The 23864-nt window shown below is 42.9% G+C and overlaps 1 protein-coding gene across 9 annotated transcripts in view; it reads right to left on the bottom strand.

Moving 5' to 3' along the window:
- LOC138960338 (dynein axonemal heavy chain 7-like) overlaps window positions 1-23864 on the bottom strand; it is a 128991-nt gene that overhangs the window by 23291 nt on the left and 81836 nt on the right. For all 9 annotated transcript variants that reach the window (XM_070332202.1, XM_070332208.1, XM_070332201.1 and 6 more), the window contains 14 exons: window positions 20373-20624; window positions 19356-19470; window positions 16049-16212; window positions 14226-14379; window positions 13673-13864; window positions 13133-13266; window positions 12587-12998; window positions 9341-9586; window positions 7006-7098; window positions 6175-6351; window positions 5569-5730; window positions 5059-5259; window positions 2267-2428; window positions 924-1109 (listed from right to left, as the gene is read on the bottom strand). In XM_070332202.1, coding sequence (XP_070188303.1) covers window positions 924-1109; window positions 2267-2428; window positions 5059-5259; window positions 5569-5730; window positions 6175-6351; window positions 7006-7098; window positions 9341-9586; window positions 12587-12998; window positions 13133-13266; window positions 13673-13864; window positions 14226-14379; window positions 16049-16212; window positions 19356-19470; window positions 20373-20624 — 2650 coding nt within the window. The remainder of the gene's footprint in view (window positions 1-923; window positions 1110-2266; window positions 2429-5058; window positions 5260-5568; window positions 5731-6174; window positions 6352-7005; window positions 7099-9340; window positions 9587-12586; window positions 12999-13132; window positions 13267-13672; window positions 13865-14225; window positions 14380-16048; window positions 16213-19355; window positions 19471-20372; window positions 20625-23864) is intronic.

The raw sequence follows: 23864 nt of genomic DNA on the forward strand, positions 1-23864 counted from the left end.
CATCTGGTGGTGAACGATACGTTCCATCTGGTGGTGAACTATACGTTCCATCTGGTGGTGAACGATACGTTCCATCTGGTGGTGAACTATACGTTCCATCTGGTGGTGAACTATACGTTCCATCTGGTGGTGAACGATACGTTCCATCTGGAGGTGAACTATAAGTACCTTTCTAATACTGTTGTGACAAAGTCACCAAGACAAACTTTGTTCTCAAATTTGTTGGTAATGTTTTGCAACAAAAGTTTCATGTGATTCCATTAATCAAGTTGTGGTGTTTTGTTGAAGTTCGTTTGACGTTTGAAGAAAGAGATTTTACTTTTGCAGAAAGAGATTTGACTTTTGAAGAAAGAGATTTGACTTTTGCAGAAAGAGATTTGACTTTTGAAGAAAGAGATTTGACTTTTGAAGAAAGAGATTTGACTTTTGCAGAGAAGGTCAAGAAGAGATGTCCGCTTGGTTTGTTTAATTGGTATCGTTTCTAATTAAGCCAAACATCTGACCTGGAGATACACAGAAGAGTTACGTCAAAAAAACCAGAGAACTGCGCACAGAACATAAACCCTCACAAATACTAGTACAGTCAAGGGAAACCCAGTGCCTGGCCTGTCTAAAAAAAACCTCCGCGTGAGGGAGTTTGCAGCAAGCGAGAGTGAAGATACAGAGGGAAACATTGTCTCTGCGCGCAGGCCAGCAAGCAGGATGTCTCAGGACGCAGGCCAGCAAGCAGAATGTCTCAGGACGCAGGCCAGCAAGCAGAATGTCTCAGGACGCAGGCCAGCAAGCAGAATGTCTCAGGACGCAGGCCAGCAAGCAGAATGTCTCAGGACGCAGGCCAGCAAGCAGAATGTCTCAGGACTGTAGTATCTGAAATAAAACTACTCAGCCCCCTGCCAATTCCTCAACACTTCAAGCCCACTTACATCTCCTTCAGGCGGAGCGTAGTAGACCTTGCTGTCATCAAAGTAGTAGACGTCCTGCTCCACAATTTCGTTGCAGTAGAACCTGGCCAGGATGGTACGCAGTGTGCGTCGGTCCCAGTCGTCAGTCACACGGCCACCATAGTTACACTCTCCCGTCAGATAGCGCAGGGCGTCGTACTGCACCTCCTGTTGAATGTCAACCAGAGACCATAGGTGATGTAGCTGGTGCACAGATTTTGCAATCAACATGAGGCATGCAAAGACATGATATTGGCTCTTTTAAAGTATGCACAGCGAGTAGTTTGCTGACTCCTTGGGGCATTGGGGGCAGTGAGGGGTGTTTGAATAGGGCTTCTTTTTACATTTAGTCAAGTTTTGACTAAATGTTTTAACATAGTGTCGTGGTGTGTGTGTGTGTGTGTGTGTGTGTGTGTGTGTGTGTGTGTGTGTGTGTGTGTGTGTGTGTGTGTGTGTGTGTGTGTGTGTGTGTCTGTCTGTCTGTGAGTGTGTGTGTGTAGAGCGATTCAGACTAAACTACTGGACCGATCTTTATGAAATTTGACATGAGAGTTCCTGGGAATGATATCCTCGGACGTTTGTTTTATTTTTTTTTCGATAAATACCTTTGATGACGTCATATCCGGCTTTTTGTAAAAGTTGAGGCGGCACTGTCACACCCTCATTTTTCAATCAAATTGATTGAAATTTTGGCAAAGCAATCTTCGACAAAGGCCGGAGTTTGGTATTGCATTTCAGCTTGGTGGCTTAAAAACTAATAAATGAGTTTGGTCATTAAAAATCGGAAACTTGTAATTAAAATTATTTTTTTATTAAACGATCCAAAAATAATTTCATCTTATTCTTCGTCATTTTCTGATTCCAAAAACATATACATATGTTATATTTGGATTACAAACAAGCTCTGAAAATTAAAAATATGAAAATTATGATTAAAATTAATTTTCCGAAATCGATTTAAAAACAATTTCATCTTATTCCTTGTTGGTCCCTGATTCCAAAAACATATAGATATGATATGTTTGGATTAAAAACAAACTCAGTAAGCTAAAAAGAATAGACATACAGAAAAGCGTGTTATCCTGCTCAGAGTGACCACTACTGCATGGCTTGTCGATTTCATTGCCTTTGCCACGAGCGGTGGACTGACGAAACTATGAGTATGTGGTCTTGGTGAAAAAATCAGTGCGTTCAGTTTCATTCTGTGAGTTCGACAGCTTGACTAAATGTTGTTATTTCGCCTTACCTTGTTTTCTCTTTAGACTTATAATCTGACATATGACAGAAAAACAGAATAAGCGCAGTATGACAGGCACAATACGCACCTCATACTCATTGAGGAACATCTGCAGCTGCTGCACGCTGATACGCAGGTCGGTCTCGTTGAACTCGTAGGGGATGTTCCATCCCAGGGGTCCGAACTTGCGCCTCTCTTGCACCAGGGCGTGGAAGAAGCACAGACCATACAGCATCCTGTGGAAGTTAACCTGAGGAGAGAGAAGAAGGGATGTGTCTTCACTGCTTTCTTTGTACAGTATCTTGCTGAAAATGAAACTCTCCCCATCATGTAGAGGATTATTAACAACTAAGTACTCTTTGAGCTGTTCCCTTCCCTGTACATCTCCTTATTTTGTGTATGTCCATCCACTTCAAAGCCCATTACCTTGACATACTTGTGAATGTTTCAACTGTCTAAAATCAAACTTTCCATACACTAACTTTTCTTTTGTTTTTGTTTTTTGTTTTTTCCTTCTTTTTTTTATATACATAAGACAAGTTTACAAATATACATTGGCCCGTGTATACAATAGACATACATTTATATGGGTAAAGGTTTGCCAACAGGTAAGGGGTGTGAGAGAGAGAGAGAGAGAGAGAGAGAGAGAGAGAGAGAGAGAGAGAGAGAGAGAGAGAGAGAGAGAGAGAGACACAGAGAGAGAAAAGGAGAGAGAGAGAGAGAGAGAGAGAGAGAGAGAGAGAGAGAGAGAGAGAGAGAGAGACAGAGACAGAGACAGACACAGACAGACAGAGAGAGAGAGAGATGGTGGTGGTCTAGGTAATTGTTATTGAGTACAGGTTCAATTAAAACAAGAAGGGCAAAGCCCATACGACTCACATGCTTTACACATTTTTCCTACCAAAATACATGTGACCTTGACCCAAGGTCAAGGTCATGCAACACAAAGCTGTTAATTCAAGACATAGGAAGTACAATGGTGCTTATTGGCTCTTTCTACCATGAGATATGGTCACTTTTAGTGGTTCACTACCTTATTTTGGTCACATTTCATTAGGGTCAAAGTGACCTTGACCTTGATCATATGTGACCAAATGTGTCTCATGATGAAAGCATAACATGTGCCCCACATAATTTTTAAGTTTGAAACAGTTATCTTCCATAGTTCAGGGTCAAGGTCACTTCAAAATATGTATACAATCCAACTTTGAAGAGCTCCTGTGACCTTGACCTTGAAGCAAGGTAAACCAAACTGGTATCAAAAGATGGGGCTTACTTTGCCCTATATATCATATATAGGTGAGGTATTCAATCTCAAAAACTTCAGAGAAAATGGGAAAAATGTGAAAAATAGCTGTTTTTTAGGCAACATTTATGGCCCCTGCGACCTTGACCTTGAAGCAAGGTCAAGATGCTAAGTATGTTTTTTGGGGCCTTGTCATCATACACCATCTTGCCAAATTTGGTACTGATAGACTGAATAGTGTCCAAGAAATATCCAACGTTAAAGTTTTCCGGACGGACGTCCGGACGGACGGACGGACGGACGGACGGACGACTCGGGTGAGTACATAGACTCACTTTTGCTTCGCATGTGAGTCAACAAAACGGGCTTTGGACACGTGTAATAGGAGGAAAAAAAACGGAAAAAAAACTAACAACAAACAAAACAGGGTCAATCAAAAATGATCCTTGTACTTGTTCCAATCAGCAGTAAATTGTTGAATATTGCCACTAATGAAGGCGTTATATCTTTCTATTCTAAATCGTTGTTGTACAATTTTCGTAAAAACATCAATGTGTGGCAGCATGTCTTTCAGTCTTGCGGTATACAAATAGTATTTTGCAAGCAACAAGAACAAATCAGAAACCCTGTCTGTATGTACAGCCTCTTTACAACCAAACATTACTTTTCTTGTTTTTAGTTGTTTGTTTTATTACTTCCCATGCCTTTACACTGGAATTTCTCTGATTTCATTTTCACAGAAAGCTGCAAGTGTAAATTGCATGTACAGACTATATTGAAAACCAGTAAACACCATTGTACTTGTCAGAAGGATGTATACACATTGGTTCAGTTCATGTAATCATAGTTACAGCTGAGGTCTTGGAAAAGCTTTCCTCTCCTCATAAGCTACAGAAAAAATCTTTCAAGGTCGTAAAGTAAATATATGATTCTGCAGTAGAGAGAGAGAGAGAGAGAGAGAGAGAGAGAGAGAGAGAGAGAGAGAGAGAGAGAGAGAGAGAGAGAGGGAGGGAGGGAGGGAGGGAGGGAGGGAGGGAGGGAGGGAGAGAGAGAGAGAGAGAGAGAGAGAGAGAGAGAGAGAGAGAGAGAGAGAGAAAAAGAGAGAGAGAGAAAGAGAAAGAGAAGTCGAACTCGAAAACTTTATTACCGAGGGATGATAGCATTAGGTTCATATGGTCCTTTCTTACTGCTAGTTCCTACTATAATACACACATGAAACGAAGAACAAGTATGAAGAATAAAAAAAGAAATCAAATAAAACACAATCATGTAGGGAAAAGTATAACAAACATTAGTGTGCTTGTGGAACCATATTATACATTTTCTCTTTTACGCACCCTCACACACACTCGCACAAATTGTACACCGACTTAGTCGTTAGAAGATAATGACAGACATGACCTAATATTTACAGGTAGTGAATTCCAAAGGAACGCACCAGAATAAGAAAAACTAGTTTTAAACAAATCGATGCGGGGCCTTGACAAGGCAAGGTTATTTTGAGTGTTTGAATAATATGACGGAGATGATTTGAAGAGTTGTATAAGATATGTTGGGGCGTCCTTATAGACAGCTTTATACATAAAGAGAGAGAGAGAGAGAGAGAGAGAAAAAAATCCTTTCATGAAACTCACAGGCTGCTTGCATCCAGTGAAGAACTCTGGGTCGTTGATAGGGTCGTTGGTGTAGGATCTCATGACGTTGAAACGCAGCCCCTTCGGCGGTTCGTTGGTCATTTTGACACCGTTCTGCAGAATGGCGACGGGGAAGGTATTGGAGGGGTAGCTGGTCAGCCACAGGCGGAAATCAGGGTGTGTCTGCTCTGGGTTGAACTCCTGCAGTCACAGACGTGAATGTTAGCTACTGCTTTTCTGTTTCCATAAATAGCTACAATGACATAATAAAAAAAAAATTAAAACGTAAACATACAAGCATTCACGGAAGGATCAAACGGTGGTAATTAGTTCTGAGAAGTCCACCAAAGCCATGTCAATGTCATTGAAGGTCACAGGTCAGCCAAGCTCAAACTTGATCCGAGAAAATCTGTTTAGGGCAGTCAATGTGGGCAGCGATCTTTATCGAGAGGTATGTCGCCACAGCAGGTTCGACTGTACCTTCATCACATGGCAACACAGTCAGCTCACCTCACAGATTTTTTCCATAGTGGGCATCCATGACGCGGCCAGATGGCAGTTCTGTAGCATGACCCAGGTTCCTTCCTTCACTCCTTTCTCTATCATCTTCAGGGCAATGGGGCCTTGACCTTGACCCAGTGACAGCGAGTCAAACTTGGCTCCTCCAAAACCCTGATAAAGAAACAGGAACAAAAAGTCAAGCCTCTGTATTTATACTTCTGCATTCCTGCGGGATAAAGGGTCTGTCCTACTTGAGTTTTGAATGAACAAACTGCTTGAAAACATCTTTGTATTCTTTGGGGAAAACGCTTCTCCCCCTTAAAGAGCTCATCTTTTTCCCCAAATGTTCTGTTCATCGATTCCTACATTGTAAGACTCCCTCCATTTCAAGACGTTGACAATCTGAGAAAAGCAGGTCTGAAAGGTTTAAAGCCTGAAATGAAGGTGTCTTGAACACAGGGTTCCCCTGTCCTGGCATCACACCTGTACTGGCATCACCCCTGTACTGGCATCACCCCTGTACTGGCATCACCCCTGTACTGGCATCACCCCTGTACTGGCATCACCCCTGTACTGGCATCACCCCTTCTCTTGGGGCTCTCCACTGTCCCTCACCTGATCATCAGCAAACTTGAGGAGTGCAGCCATGGGGTCTCCACCGGGGGAGAGCACAAACAGTAGAGGAGCACAGCAGTTGCTGTCTCCGAAGGCTTTGGGCAAGTCAAAAGGCGGCGGCTCGATGAACTTCTTGCCAATCTTCTCTGTAACAAACTCCTGAACGGCCGGAATAACCTGCAGAAAGAAGAACAGAGAGTTTGTCACACAACTGCTTATGATGTGGATCAATAGGAAGGTTTCCGCCAGTTATCTCTTTGAGGTTTTGGGTGCTTACAGAGTACCGTGCCCCTTGCGAGGGCATCAAACATCGAGGTCACAAGCAGGGTCAAGGGGAAGGTCGGCTGGGCGGACAGGAGACTACAATAGGAAGGTTTCCGCCAGTTATCTCTCTTTGAGGTTTTGGGTGCTTAGAGAGTACTGTGCCCCTTGCGGGGGCATCAAACATCGAGGTCACAAGCAGGGTCAAGGGGAAGGTCGGCTGAGCGGACAGGAGACTATTCAGGAGTGAAATCATGGCATGGCAACACCTCAATGAAAAAATAAAGACAACAAACATGGAAGCAGCTTTGTATACCACGACAACACAAACACACACTCACACACACACACACAAAAACACAATAAAGGCATAGAGTAATCTGTAAAGCTTACATTCCCACCACCCCCACCCCTCTCCACACCCATAACCCACACCAAAAGCTGCAAAGCACAATAACTCACATGTTGAACCAAACAGAAATTGTGAACCATCAGCCTGAGTCACATTAATCTCAAACCAATAAGCCTGAGACAGACCCTGATATGCACAGAGGGGAATAAAACACTAACCTTATCCGGCCGCAGACATCGGAGGACGAGAAGACGCTGGAAGCTCTGCAAGCGCACCTGCCACTCGCCAGGGAACGTTTCATGGTGTGGTTCCTGGGGAAGAAAGACAAACAAAAACATTAAAACACTGCATGTATATTCTATCTTCTTCTTCTTCTGCGTTCGTGGGCTGAAACTCCCACGTACACTCGTGTTTTTGCACGAGTGGAATTTTACGTGTATGACAGTTTTTACCCCGCCATTTAGGCAGCCATACGCCGCTTTCGGAGGAAGCATGCTGGGTATTTTAGTGTTTCTATAACCCACCGAACTCTGACATGGATTACAGGATCTTTTCCGTGCGCACTTGGTCTTGTGCTTGCGTGTACACACGAAGGGGGATAAGCCACTAGCAGGTCTGCACATAAGTTGACCTGGGAGATCGGAAAAATCTCCACACTTAACCCACCAGGCGGCCATGGCAGGGATTTGAACCCTCGACCTTCCGATTAAGAGGCCGACGTCTTACCACCAGGCCACAGCGCCCGTCTGTATATTCTATCAAAAAACAACAACACTGGTGCAAATAAGAGGAGAAGTGAAAGAAGTGGTAACCAGTCTAGTGAAATATAAAGACGCGTTATCAATACAGTGGTACCTCCCTTTACCACCCCTCTCTTTTACGGGTCCCTCAATATTACGACCGACTTTTCTCCGACAGATTTTTTCTCCTTCTTTGTCTTAGTATCTCTCACCTCCATATTACGTCCACCTCTCTGGTACGACATACGACCGTCCATACGTGGACTTATAACGACTTTTCCAAAAATTATCACGGGTTTGGTTTACTCTAACTTATATCTCCAGTCGAGTGAGTAAGCGATACGGACACAAACACGTGCTGAAATCCTGTCCGTGTACAACATCACTTCGGCACGCAAACGGCTGAAGCCATGGTTTTTGGTTTCTATTTCAGTTCATTACTTTATTTTGAATAGACAAAGGTCATTCGCAAGATGTCTGCTTCATTTTGCAAAGAACTCCTACCTTTTAAACACACAAAGTTACAGAAACGTTATGAAAGTAATTCGAACATCGAACCAAAACCGAAAGTTGTGGTGACGTCATGACATTTTGCGATGTACGTATGCAAAGCGCGTGTAAACATTTTCGGTCTAGCTAACAATGGCGGCCGACGAACATGGGCTTTGAAATCTGGAACTGTTCTTGGTTTTCCCCGATCCGTGACCGAATGACGCGATATACAACCACGCGTTCGTTTGAATCAATAAATTCTCCTCAGAATCCCGTCAGTGAAGTTTGAAGGTGAGCAGTGGAGTGTCCTAAATTACTCAACTCTGTGGATAGTCCGTAGTGCAGTTGTCCCTTGAATGAGTGAGTCAAGTTTCATCGTGACGCTTTTGGCTACAATTTTACATCAGTTTCAACACACTGCCGCGGTTCTTATTCGTTTTGTTCCTTGCATTTGGGACACTTTTCTTTGTCTTTAACCAAATCGTTGCTGGGTATCGTATGACTATGATTAGTAGCTGGTATCGTATGACTATGATTAGTTGCTGGGTATCGTATGACTATGATTAGTTGCTGGGTATCGTATGACTATGGTTAGTTGCTGGGTATCGTATGACTATGGTTAGTTGCTGGGTATCGTATGACTATGATTAGTAGCTGGTATCGACATCGATTTGCATGTTTTGGGACCGCATGCTTTCGTTCGACCTCAGTTTGTTTATTTCAAACCTTAACCCACGAGTAGTTACGGGGCTTCATTAAACAAGCAAGATAACTGTGTGGGTAATTAATTGAATAGAAAACAGGTTACCATAATCGTTTAAGGAAAGAAAAACATTACTTTGTGGGCGGCATCAATCAAACCGCCAATGTCATTCCGGATCATTGACGGACCCCGACATAACAAAACAATCCTCCATGTTATGACCCCTCCATATAACGACCGAATTTCAGTTACATATCCAAAGTGGTTATAGAGAGGTACCACTGTAGCCCGGTCAAGTTTGATGCACCAAGTACAACTGTCGAAAATAAGTTTGAAGGGAAGGGTAGTAAGTTAGTAAGTGTGAATGATTTCTCTCTGATGAATCTAGACAGAGATTGAGGGTGCCTTTTTTTTCCAGCACTTTCAGGCTCTTGGCTTCAAATAGCTCTGCAACTCTTGTCCCATGTTAACCAAAACAAAAATACAAATGTACTCAAAAGAAAAAGTTATCTTTCACGGATCTAACATACACTTTCAATATAAAAAGCAACTAAAAGCAACATTTCATTTCAGTCCAAGTGAGATTAAATTTTTTTGTTATCAAAATAGAAAACTCACCATGCTATCATAGATGACCTTCCACTGATCTTTCTGGCCCATGAACTTCTTGCGGATGTTCTTGACATTGGGAAAGTCGTCCAGACGGCACAGCTCGTCCCAGGACTTGACGGGCAGCCAGGTGGTCGGGTTGGAGTGGGGGTTCTCCAGACCGATGCCTCCGGTCAGCAGGAAGCGCCACTCATCCTCGTCCACCTCCTGCCTGTGCTTCAGGATGTTCACGCACAGCAAGAAGGAGAACAGCAGCTGAAATGGACACAAAGAAAAGGCCAGTCAAACACTTGAAGATCTGAAAGAATAACATCGGACTAATGTAACAACACAACAAGTCGCGTAAGGCGAAATTAATACATTTAGTCAAGCTGTCGAACTCACAGAATAAAACTGAACGCACTGCATTTTTTCACCAAGACCGCATACTTGTAGTTTCGTCAGTCCACCGCTCGTGGCAAAGGCAGTGAAATTGACAAGCCAGAATAGTGCGGTAATGGTCGCGCTCAGCGGGATAGCACACTTTTCTGTCTTTCTTTCTTTATTTGGTGTTTAACATCGTTTTCAACCACGAAGGTTATATCGCGACGGGGGAAGGGGGGAGATGGGATAGAGCCACTTGTCAATTGTTTCTTGTTCACAAAAGCACTAATCAAAAATTTGCTCCAGGGGCTTGCAACGTAGTACAATATATTACCTTACTGGGAGAATCTTAACATTTCTTACATACTGCTTGACTAAAATCTTTACAAAAATTGACTATATTCTATACAAGAAACACTTAACACAGAATCCGTTAGTCGCCTCTTACGACATGCTGGGCAGCATCGGGTAAATTCTTTCTCGTCCCAACCAATATGGGACTCCCCCTAACCCGCGGGGGGTACACTTTTCTGTGCCTATCTTCGTTTTAACTTTCTGAGCGTGTTTTTAATCCAAACATATCATATCTATATGTCTTTGGAATGAGAAACCAACAAGGAATAAGATGAAATTGTTTTTATATCAATTTCGGACATTTTATTTTAATCATAATTTTTATATTTTTAATTTTCAGAGCTTGTTTTAAATTTGAATATAACATTTTATATGTTTTTGGAATCAGAAAATGATGAAGAATAAAATTAACGTAATTTTGGATCGTTTTGAAAAAAATAATTTTAATTACAATTTTCAGATTTTTAACCTCTTCACTGCCACAGCATAACAGCATTTTGGTATTGCTGTGTGCCAGGGCAAAATTTCGCTTTCTTCGGTAGGTTCACTAATTTGTTCACTGCTCGATCATTTATTGAGATATCTCTTAGATCTTTGGCATGTGTTTTGCTTATACCCTTGGCTATTATGTGCTGACATGATCATTGGACTTTGTTTGTGATTGTTATAGTAACAATTTATATAATGACCATTTTTGTCAAAAACTACTGTTTCCGGACTTACACACACACATTGCAGCACGTAAAACCATTTCTTTCTTTCTTTATTTGGTGTTTAACGTCGTTTTCAATCATTCAAGGTTATATCGCGACGGACGTAAAACCACACAAAAACACTGCTAAAACTGGTGTCAAACATCAGGTTTTCACATTACAGCCCATAAAAGTATTCTTCTGTGTGGTAATCCATAAATCACTTCTTGTAGAGCTTCAAGAACACTGTATCGCTTGAAAACAGGTCTACGAGTTGAGGTCCGACTTTCGGCCGCCATTGTGAATTCTATCTATGGTTCTACAAGTCTAACAAAGTTTTCAACACGTGGTAGTAACTTATCCGAACGGTCAATGGGAAAGAACTGTGTTTAGAACCCCATACAAGAACTTGGACAGTGGTTACCTCCCATTTAGTTTTCAGAAATGTCCTGACATGTTGCTGACGCAAATCCCACGTACTAGGTACGGTTATGGGCGTACGACAAACCGAAAATGACCACGTAATACATACGGGGTGGGCAGTGAAGGGGTTAATGACCAAAGTCATAAATTAATTTTTAAGCCTCCAAGCTGAAATGCAATACCAAAGTCCGGCCTTTGTCGAAGATTGCTTGGCCAAAATTTCAATCAATTTTATTGAAAAATGAGGGTGTGACAGTGCCGCCTCAACTTTTACAAAAAGCCGGATATGACGTCATCAAAGACATTTGTGACCCTCCACCACGAAATGAGTCGCATGTCACCTCGCGCGGTTCTGCGCTAGGCATAATATAAGTCCGGGGGGTGTCTAGTAACAGTGTGAGGGTCACCATAGTCACAGGCTTATAACTCAAAAAGTGTTCACTCTTTTCTAAAACGGTTTTTACCACTGGATAGAGAATAAAAAACTCTTTAAGAAAATGTAAAAATATGAAAAACATGAAAAGGTGACATGCGACTCATTTCGTGGTGGAGGGTCACATTTATAAAAAAAAAAAGAAAAAAACGTCTGGGGATATCATACCCAGGAACTCTCATGTAAAATTTTATAAAGATCGGTCCAGTAGTTTACTCTGAATCGCTCTACACACACACACACAGACACACATACACCACGACCCTCGTCTCGATTCCCCCTCTATGTTAAAACATGTGGTCAAAACTTGACTAAATGTAACAAGGAGGGTCAAAAAGTAAAGATCAGAAAGATCTAACATCTTACCAATGTAACATAAATAAATAAAGGGGGTCAAAACTTGAAGATCTAAAAGAATATCAAACATCTAGCCAATGTAACAACTGATAGTGAGGGGCAAAAACTTGGAAGACCTAAAAGAATATTTAAAATGTAACCAGTCTAGTTTTGCCGATACCATCACTGACTATTTCAGCTTATAACTGACCGCACTGAACATTTATTTTTTGCCTGTGCTCTCCTAAAGTATATCAGCATAAAATGTATCCTTGCCATCTGAATTGCCAGGCTCGCAACAAAGATCAGTAGAACCTAACCCTGGAGGTTCTCCTTGTGTAAGCATTTGGTTTTACATAACAGATCTTGCAGACACTGTTAAAACTGCCATAAGAGAAAGACCTAACACACAAAAAAGAGATGTAAATAACAAAGCATATCACTGTATGTGTTCACAAGAACCACAGTACGTGTTCATTTATCTCTACCTGTAAGTACGCCCATAACTCAATTCCTGTACATCACTTAGCTACTGCATACTCCGCACCCTCTCATCTCTCAAAAGGCGGACACAGCAGACAAAACCTCATGATGGCCAAGAAAGCATGGACAGAAACTGCTACAAGACTCAGCTATTCCAGTCTCCAAACCCACCTTGTCCTTCTCAAAGAGGGACATGCAGACGTTGCAGTACAGGGAGTAGGTGAAGTGGTTGTGCAGGTAGCCAAGGCGCACCTCCAGGTCGTCCGACTTCTCAGCATTCTCAATGGACAGGTTGAACAGGTTAATGAACCAGTTGAGGGAGTACTGGTACATGGGCTCGATGTTGGCCAGGTCAGCGATGGAGAAGAACAGGATGGTGCTGTGCACGGCGATCTTGGTGTAGCCCATACGAGCCTCGTCAATCTTCTTCTCTGTCTCTTCAGCGATGGCCTGCTTCTCAGCGATCTCGTTGGCCAGCTTCTTGGAGGAGGACAGCACCTTGATGGCCGTCTCGTCCTCGAGGATGTTGCCCTCTGAGCTGGACAGGACTTCCAGGATCTTGTCCTCAATCTCCTTCAGCTGTCTGTAATACAAACACAAGTGTCAGTCTCAATCTTCTTCAGCTTTCCGTAATGCAAACACATCGGAGAAAATTGTAACATCAATTTACTTAACCCCATAAAAAGACTGTCTGTATCAAGTGAGCAAAAAGCTGACCTCTTGTTTTCAGCGCTCTGCAGAATGAGGGCATTCTTCTCCTCCTCCAGCTCGGGTCGTTCCTTGGCCACCACAATACCCAGCAGCTGGTCCTGCAGACCCTCTGGGGTGATCATGAAGTTCAGCAGTGTCACCTGAGGTCATCAGATTATCACAGTGAAAGAAACACGCTTCATGCAAGTCACACTACATCTAAACACAAGCCATCTATCAACGTCTCATTTCATTAGGCTGAAAAATGCAAGAGCTACCCGTCTCTCTCTCGAAGAGGCGGCTTGACTTGAAAGGAATCAAAGACTAGCCTCAGGTGGATGGACACAGACAGCTATGAGCATTTACGATCTACAGGTGACCGATGCACATGTGCATTTCAAAGTTAGAACAGATAAAGACATTACACAAAACATACAGCGATCGGCAAAACTCATACAAAACACAAATGATAGAAAAACATTCCGATGAATTATTAGCGAGTCTTGCGCTTGGCTACATTACCACTGTTACTATTACTAACCCCTGAAGCTTTACAACAGCGCCTACCTTGACGGAGGTTTCAGGCAAGTAGTGTGGGTTGCGCAGCTTGGTGGTGATGTAGAACTTGAAGTCCTGGGAGTATTCGATGGTGGAGTCTCCCAGCTTGATGCAGAGACTGCCACCCTGCTTGAACGTCTGCTTCAGCAGCAGCGACTCCAGGATGGGGTCCAACTCCTCTCCGATGTTCTCCAGCAACACCTGAAAGGACAAGAACAAACATTTGTGTTATGTTTTGTTCAAGTGCAAGTGGATACCAATTCACACAACACATTCAGGAAAGTGTTTTAAAACTAAAAGGAGAAAGGGAAAGTCAGCTGCACAGCATGTTCAGGGTCCAAGACACTTACACAAAAACATGAGCGCAAAAATCCAAGTTCATCTCACAAGACAAGCTGGAACAAATGTAAGCGCCTCAACAAATTATGACCTAGAAAGTTAAATCAAGTGCATAAAATATCCAATGGGCCAGAAGAAGTGTCTTCTAATATTTCAATGAAACATTTCGCAACAAAGCTCAGACATTATTTTCAGCAAACAAAAGAGAGAAACACAAGAGTACCGGTGTGCCAAACTGGATGCAGTTCTCCAGGGTGCGCACAAAGTCAGAGTCAGACAGCTTGATGACGTGCAGGTTATTGGCTTTCTCCATGTACTTGATCCACTTGTTGGCCTGGCCCTGGGGGTCAATCATCAGGGGCCAGCGACGAGAGTTGCTGAAACACAAATTGTTCACGTCACCATGGTGATTCTGACCATGACCCTAATGGCAGCTGTATATTATAGCCACTTTGTTAATGATCTACTCAAAAGTTGCAGTTGCACTATGGAATTCTCTCCCCTTTCACATCCGCCACTCTCAGTCACCCCAAGCATTCAAACGAGCACTTAAAACGCACCTCTTCAAGAAATACAACCCCTGATTTTGTTTTCTCAGTCCATCAGTAGGCTACATGTAGTGTATTTGTTGTTTTAGTGATAATGTATAAACATCTAGGACTGTTTTCAGCATTGTTGATAACATGTTCTGTTTGATTACAGGTATTCAGCTGGTATTTCCTTGTTATTCACTACAGTAGTACCTGCCATATCCGGTCACCCATTAGTCATTGCAAAGGTGACCGCAAATATCAGGTGGCCGTTCATTACAGGCCCCCTCCTCCTCCAAAAAAACCCCAAAAACACGATCAAGTTTTCATGAAGAAAAGAAAGCGATCATCCACGAGCCGCCGATTCATTGTCTCTGTTAGTTTTGCTTTCGTTTATACATCTTAATTATTTGCGTGTTTAACTCGATCGTCCTGGCTAAGCTATTGTTTCGTATGTTTCTATGTGTGTTGTTTGGATTATTATATATGCATTTGAGTGTCAGATAAACAAGTGTTTCAAACTCACATCAGCTGTGATCGATCCGGAAGTGACTGCCGTAAATGTACATGTATGCGCATGTCTGTATTTACAGTTTGCGCATGCGTAAGTATTCATGTCGTCTGCTCGTGCTGTGCCGTCTGTGCACACAACACACACACACACACACACACACACACACCACAGGCGCTCGCCCGCGAAAGTGACAAGTGGCCGTTAAGTGGCCGCTCCTGTCGAGTAAGAGGGGCACCTTAGGGCAAAAATCAGTGACCGTTGACCGCGTCAGACAGGTTAACGGCCATTAAGAGTCAATTATAGAAGGAAAACTCATTAGTCATGGGAAAGCTGGCCGCTCCGGGTAGGTTCACGCCCACGAAAGGGCCGGAAATGGAAGGGACTACTGTACCTATTTTATTCATGTTTTTATTACTTAGTTAGTGGAAGAATCTTTTGTATGTATGTTTGATGGTGTATGTTTTTAATTAAGCGTTGCTGACTATGAATGTAGATGTAAATGCTTGTATAACTGTGTTTTAATTTTAAATGTGTCAAGCGCAAAGAGCATAATTGTAAAGTTATGATGTTGCGCTATATAAATGCTCATTTATTATTATTATTATTATTATTATTATTATTATTATAGTATTGACCCAATTCTTGAAGTTGTATCAAGGTTATCCTCACACTTTTAACTGCTGATTGGCAAAACCTTGCATCTTGGTATCTTCTCAACCACTGCCTCTTGTTTCCCTAGCTCTGTGTCAAAATCAGCACGGTGAAAGAGACGGCATATCCCAAGTACCTTTTCTCATTAACCACTGACAACGACCATCATTTTTGCTCCATTTGAGTTATTAGATGGTTGCTGATTTTAGTTTGTTTGGGTTTTCTTTAGCACTTTTCTGTTGCGTTCTGTTTGGTTCATCTATCTATCACTGCTCACATTTCTAGTCCATCAATCCTACTTTCATCCTGAACACTTAAAACCATCAACCTTTCATCAGATGGCTCACTGACCTGATGATGATGCCGTTCTCAGTGGAGAAGGCGTCGGTGGGCAAACCAGCAATGTTCCAGGCACGGATCTTGACAGGCTCACCCAGCGTGTTAATGAGAGAGAAGTCATTAGAGCAAGGCAGGCCCTGGGCCACCACTGTTTTCAGCCACTCTGCCCCTCCATCCTGCAACAAGACACAGGAACAGATGATTAAGAGAACGGACTGTTGTCTTGAGGGTTGTATACAGCCAATATGATTTCTTACAAAGCTTTCTTTACCTCATGATTATACAGAAGGCAATGTGTTAACATGAAAAGATCTGTCTTTTCATGTAGACCCACCACAGCTTCTTCCTATGCCAAGTTTCAGGCTGTGAATGAGAGTTAAATAACACACACAAACAAAACAAAACTTCAAATCTCCATGTTTTTCACCCACTATATTCTTTCTTCCTCCCCAATTCATCGTTCATCTTAAATGCCCTTAATCCAGGTTCTTTTGAACTTGGCTAGGACTCGTAGCTCTGCACTCAAATTAAAACAAATGACCTGAAACACTCAGCATCTGTAACACTCAGCATCTGTAACACTCAGCATCTGTAACACTCAGCATCTGAAACACTCAGCATCTGTAACACTCAGCATCTGAAACACTCAGCATCTGAAACACTCAGCATCTGAAACACTCAGCATCTGAAACACTCAGCATCGGTAACACTCAGCATCGGTAACACTCAGCATCTGAAACACTCAGCATCGGTAACACTCAGCATCTGAAACACTCAGCATCTGAAACACTCAGCATCTCTAACACTCAGCATCTGAAACACTCAGCATCTGAAACACTCAGCATCTGTAACACTCAGCATCGGTAACACTCAGCATCTGAAACACTCAGCATCTGAAACACTCAGCATCGGTAACACTCAGCATCGGTAACACTCAGCATCTGTAACACTCAGCATCTGAAACACTCAGCATCTGAAACACTCAGCATCTGAAACACTCAGCATCTGAAACACTCAGCATCTCTAACACTCAGCATCTGAAACACTCAGCATCTGAAACACACAGCATCTCTAACACTCAGCATCGGTAACACTCAGCATCTGAAACACTCAGCATCGGTAACACTCAGCATCTGTAACACTCAGCATTGGTAACACTCAGCATCTGAAACACTCAGCATCTGAAACACTCAGCATCTGAAACACTCAGCATCTGAAACACTCAGCATCTGAAACACTCAGCATCTGAAACACTCAGCACCTGAAACACTCAGCATCTAGCTTGCTGTAAACTGAACTCCATTTGAAGACTTCGTGTCTGTCAAAACCAAATGTTCTCAGATGTTTCATGGTTTTAACAAGAAGGGCAAAGCCCACACAACTCACATGCTGAACAGACCTTGATCTTTCTTTCAGAATAATTTTACAATAATTTTACAATAAAACTGAGAAAAACAATATTTATTCAGTAAAGAAAATAATTACAGAAAACTTGGAACTTGAAGATATGTAACCTAACGTGAGTTAGTATGAAAATATAATGTATTTCCCTCACACATATGTAGTATTGGAAGAGTTATTTTCAATAGTTCAAGGTCAAGGTCACTTCAAAATATATACATTTCAACTTTGAAGGACCCTTGCGACCTTGACCTTGAAGCAAAGTCAACCAAACTGGTGTCCAAAGATAGGGCTTACTTTGCCCTGTATAGCATACATAGCTCAGGTTGCCATTCTCAATAACTTCAGAAAAAACTGTGAAAATGTGAAAAACAATCGTTTTTAAGACAACAATTATGGCCCCTGTGACCTTGACCTTGAAGTGAGGTCAAGTTGCCAAACATGTTTCTGAAGATCTTGTAACCATACACCATCAGGCCACAATTGGTGTTGATAGACTTAATAGTGTCCAAGAAATATACAATGTTAAAGGTTTCACAGACGGACGGGGGGGACGGACGCCGGACGCCCGGAAGGACAGGCGGACGATGTCGGTGAGTATATAGACTCACTTTTGTAAGTATAATGTATTTCCCTCACACATATGTAGATTTGGAAGAGTTACCTTCCATAGTTCAAGGTCAAGGTCACTTCAAACTATGTATACAATCCAACTTTAAAGGACCCTTGCGACCTTGACCTTGAAGCAAGGTCAACCAAACTGGTGTCCAAAGATAGGGCTTACATTGCCCTGTATAGCATACATAGCTAAGGTTGCCATTCTCGATAACTTCAGAAAAAAATGCGAAAATGAGAAAAATGGTCGTTTTTAAGACAACAATTACGGCCCCTGTGACCTTGAACTTGAAGTGAGGTTAAGTTGTCGCACATGTTTTTTGAGATCTTGTAACCATACACCATCAGGCCACATCAGGTGTTGATAGACTTAATAGTGTCCAAGAAAATCCAACGTTAAAGTTTTCCGGACGGACGGACGGACGCCGGGACGGACGGACGGACGGACGGACGACTCGGGTGAGTACATAGACTCACTTTTGCTTCGCATGTGAGTCAAAAAGGGAGTTGGGGTCCACTGTCCTGGCAGAGAGTGCACTTTGTGCAAGGGCAGAGATAATATGATAACCTCACCTGTCTAAAGGCGGAGGTGAAGGCACCAAGGAGTGCACTTTGTGCAAGGGCAGAGATAATATGATAACCTCACCTGTCTAAAGGCGGAGGTGAAGGCACCAAGGAGTGCACTTTGTGCAAGGGCAGAGATAATATGATAACCTCACCTGTCTAAAGGCGGAGGTGAAGGCACCAAGGAGTGCACTTTGTGCAAGGGCAGAGATAATATGATAACCTCACCTGTCTAAAGGCGGAGGTGAAGGCACCAAGGAGTGCACTTTGTGCAAGGGCAGAGATAATATGATAACCTCACCTGTCTAAAGGCGGAGGTGAAGGCACCAAGGAGTGCACTTTGTGCAAGGGCAGAGATAATATGATAACCTCACCTGTCTAAAGGCGGAGGTGAAGGCACCAAGGAGTGCACTTTGTGCAAGGGCAGAGATAATATGATAACCTCACCTGTCTAAAGGCGGAGGTGAAGGCACCAAGGAGTGCACTTTGTGCAAGGGCAGAGATAATATGATAACCTCACCTGTCTAAAGGCGGAGGTGAAGGCACCAAGGAGTGCACTTTGTGCAAGGGCAGAGATAATATGATAACCTCACCTGTCTAAAGGCGGAGGTGAAGGCACCAAGGAGTGCACTTTGTGCAAGGGCAGAGATAATATGATAACCTCACCTGTCTAAAGGCGGAGGTGAAGGCACCAAGGAAAGCACTTTGTGCAAGGGCAGAGATAATATGATAACCTCACCTGTCTAAAGGCGGAGGTGAAGGCACCAAGGTAGGCGACGATTCCAGACGACACCAGCACGTCACCTGTCAAGTTGATGTACACCTTGCTGAGCTCACGAGCAGCGTCTTGCCATCTGGAACATGATCATACTCACACTTATCTTCACTTCTTCCACTAATCTTATCTGTCATTGCATACACATGTACATTGGGGTGAAACCCAAATTGGACTCTTATTTCCTGTTTTGCAATTTGTTTCAAGAGAAACCCTTTGAAACATCCAGTGTAACAACTGCCTAATCATTTCACTGAATTGTTTTTCACTTCCGTTGCAAATCAAAGGTTTATATGCGCCTACTTTTTCAGGTAAAGCAGCCTGTCTTCTGCCACAGGGGACACTCCCTTTAAGACCCTCCAACTCAAGACTTGCAACTTATGTAAGGCCTCCACTTTTCACATTTTCTGTTCATTACATCTGTAACATTTATCCCGATGTTAATACCCCTTCCTTTTTAAGACTTGATTTTCTCAGATCTTTAAAGATTTGAAAAGGGGGTTCCACTCTATTCAAAAACCTTTCTATCTACCCATACCACCCACACTTACCTGTCCTTCCACCTTTCTATCTACCCATACCACCCACACTTACCTGTCCTTCCACCTTTCTATCTACCCATACCACCCACACTTACCTGTCCTTCCACCTTTCTATCTACCCATACCACCCACACTTACCTGTCCTTCCACCTTTCTATCTACCCATACCACCCACACTTACCTGTCCTTCCACCTTTCTATCTACCCATACCACCCACACTTACCTGTCCTTCCACCTTTCTATCTACCCATACCACCCACACTTACCTGTCCTTCCACCTTTCTATCTACCCATACCACCCACACTTACCTGTCCTTCCACCTTTCTATCTACCCATACCACCCACACTTACCTGTCCTTCCACCTTTCTATCTACCCATACCACCCACACTTACCTGTCCTTCCACCTTTCTATCTACCCATACCACCCACACTTACCTGTCCTTCTCTCCACCCAGTCCGCCGATGAGCTGCTCAGCACGCTCCAACTTCTTGGTGCAGAGGTCCACCTGGTTCTCCAGCTCGGCCTTCTTGGCTTTGTTGGATTCCAGGGTCTCCTGCAGCTTGTTCAGCTTGTCCTGCACCTCTCGCAGCGAGGCGCGCTTCTTCTCCAGCGAGGCCATGGCCTCTGCCAGCTCTTTCTCTGCACCCCTCAGCTTCTCCTTCTTGGGGGCCACCACCTTGGCCACTCTGTATGTGAGAACATCAAGTACTTTGGAGTCAGCCTGATTGTTTAAGGCTTATTGTGTATTGTGTTCTGCGTTGGACATCAAGTACTTTGGAGTTAGGCTGATTACTGGCTACGTTCTATGAACAGATTTAGGAAGAACTCCTTCCCCGACATGCCGACAGACAGAGAAACAAGAAGAGCAAAGCCCATACGACTCACATGCTTGACCTTGACCTTTACATGACCTTGACCTTCAGGGTCAAGGTCAAATAACTAAACCTGGCAATGACATCATACACTAAGAACTGCTTTACACATTTTTCCTACCAAAATACATGTGACCTTGACCCAAGGTCAAGGTCATCCAAGGTCATGCAACACAAAGCTGTTAATTCAAGACATAGGAAGTACAATGGTGCTTATTGGCTCTTTCTACCATGAGATATGGTCACTTTTAGTGGTTCACTACCTTATTTTGGTCACATTTCATAAGGGTCAAAGTGACCTTGACCTTGATCATATGTGACCAAATGTGTCTCATGATGAAAGCATAACATGTGCCCCACATAATTTTTAAGTTTGAAACAGTTATCTTCCATAGTTCAGGGTCAAGGTCACTTCAAAATATGTATCCAATCCAACTTTGAAGAGCTCCTGTGACCTTGACCTTGAAGCAAGGTAAACCAAACTGGTATCAAAAGATGGGGCTTACTTTGCCCTATATATCATATATAGATGAGGTATTCAATCTCAAAAACTTCAGAGAAAATGGGAAAAATGTGAAAAATAGCTGTTTTTTAGACAACATTTATGGCCCCTGCAACCTTGACCTTGAAGCAAGGTCAAGATGCTATGTATGTTTTTTGGGGCCTTGTCATCATACACCATCTTGCCAAATTTGGTACTGATAGACTGAATAGTGTCCAAGAAATATCCAACGTTAAAGTTTTCCGGACGTCCGGACGGACGGACGGACGGACGGACGACTCGGGTGAGTACATAGACTCACTTTTGCTTCGCATGTGAGTCAAAAAACCAGACATATACAGACAGACAGATGCAAACACAGAAATGTGTGGAGAAAAGTGCAGTGCACATACATTTTTTTGGTATCTCTTATTTTCCCCATAGGAGCCTTGTAAGTGTACAAGAGGAGATACAGTACGAATAGCCCGTGCGTTGAGCAGAGAAAGTAGGTCATTTTAAGCTGACAACTTTTGTGCAGCCATATTGGAGTTTTACTCTATTCCTTAGCAAAACTCCGGTACCGAGCGAGTTAATTACTTTCACATGTGTTGCTGAGGCGAGCTTGGCTGGCCCTGGGAAGCGACTGACCACAGAGGGGCCTTTATTCTAGTCCCCCCTCCCCTCCCGCAACTGGACTTTACCCCCCATGTAGCTATAGAAAATGATTCGATTTGGAGATTTTAGGATCTTCTCTGCCCTACCTTTTCTTGTAATGTTTTAATCACATCGTTTTTGATACAACACATAACCTCCCTTTTTGTTTTAGGACCATCTTTGTTAAGTTTTACAGTCAGTTTTTATGAAGGTTCAGTGAAGAGGGGCGTGTTCTGTTTACCCTCTCTTTCGTTTTCCACCCCCTTCTTTAGTTTGTTGATTACTAGGCTTGACGTTTCCTGCTGCTATACTCACTAACGCATACTCTCTCTCTCTCTCTCTCTCTCTCTCTCTCTCTCTCTCTCTCTCTCTCTCTCTCTCTCTCTCTCTCTTTCTCTCTCTCTCTCTCTCTCTCTCTTATTGTTATTACCACAAGACAAAAGCATCAGATAAGTCCTCTTAAATTACAACTGTCCTTAGGTACAACTCAAATACAGCAAGTTAAAGAACATCGCATACTTGGTGTACCGTACTTTCCGGGTGACAAGGCGCTTCGTTATCTAAGACGCACCCCCTTCTTTTAAAAAAAAATTGTAATCCAGTCACCCATTGGACGCAGGGGGCCGATAGGGCGCACCAAAATTGAAAAAGTATACCGGTAGTCGAAGAATGAAAATAAGCCGGCGAGATCAAAGCCAGGTCCATTGTTTATAGACACGACCTTCTTCCCAGGGGTCAATGACCCAGTTTTTGCCATGAGAGGTGGTTCCTGTCATATCTGAGAGAGGAAACACTTCCTGCTTCGGGGTCAGTGACCGGTCAGTGACCGAGTTTAACAGAGTCGAACTCTGTGTGTGCCGCGAGATCAAAGACATTGTGATAGCTGGGTGGCCTTGTTTATAGACACGACCTTCTTCCCAGGGGTCAATGACCCAGTTTTTGCCATGAGAGGTGGTTCCCCTGTCATATCTGAGAGAGGAAGTACTTCCTGCACCGGGTCAGTGACCGGTCAGTGACCGAGTTTAACAGAGTGGAAATAATTATGTGTGCTCTGTGTGTGCGGCCAGATCAAAGGCAGGCATTGTGATAGCTGGGTGGCTTGAGAGCTCGAGGAAACTTGGCCAGGGCAGTACCTAGTAGCTGAAACATGCATTATCACAAGTTGTTTGACTGGTACTCAGGCGGTCTCTTTGATTTTTTTCGTATTTCATACACGGATTAGACGCTTCGTTATACAAGACGCAGGGGTCGAACTCGAGGAAAAAAGTCGCGCCTTATGACCCGGAAAGTACGGTAACTGTCGATGAAGAAATGAAAAGGCAAACACACATAAGCAACCTCTGCAAAGTGTTATTAAGGAATTTGTATTTGTTGTCAAAACTCAAACATTATGCCAAATCTGAAACATTAAAAATGTTCGTTCATGCTCATATAATGCCTCATATTAATTTTGCTTCGACATTGTGGGATGGCTGCAGTGATGTTCACTTATTGAAACTCAATTCTTTGTACCGTCGTGCTGCAAAACTTATCCTGTATGAATCGCACATGTCTACAGAAATGAAGTTAAACAGCCTTAATTTCCTTCCCCTAAAAAACCACCTTGCATACAATAAGGCTGTCTTTATGTATTAATTAGTTCATGGTGATGTGCCCAGTTATGTGCAATCCTATTTTACACATGTTACGAAGAGGTATGGGTCTCAAAATTTACTTCCTCCAATTCCTCGTATAGATCTTTATAAATCCAGCTTAGCTTTTTCAGGATCATCTCTGTGGAATTCTTTGCCAATAGAAATCAAACGATCCGCATCCTTAAAGGCCTTTAAAAGGCAGTTGCACACACATTTGATCACACTATAAACTGCCCCTGATGTTTAGTTTCCATTGTGTACTCGGATAATGTATGCAATGCTCTT

This window comes from Littorina saxatilis, linkage group LG2 (assembly GCF_037325665.1).
Source record: "Littorina saxatilis isolate snail1 linkage group LG2, US_GU_Lsax_2.0, whole genome shotgun sequence".
Taxonomy (NCBI): Eukaryota; Metazoa; Mollusca; class Gastropoda; order Littorinimorpha; family Littorinidae; genus Littorina; species Littorina saxatilis.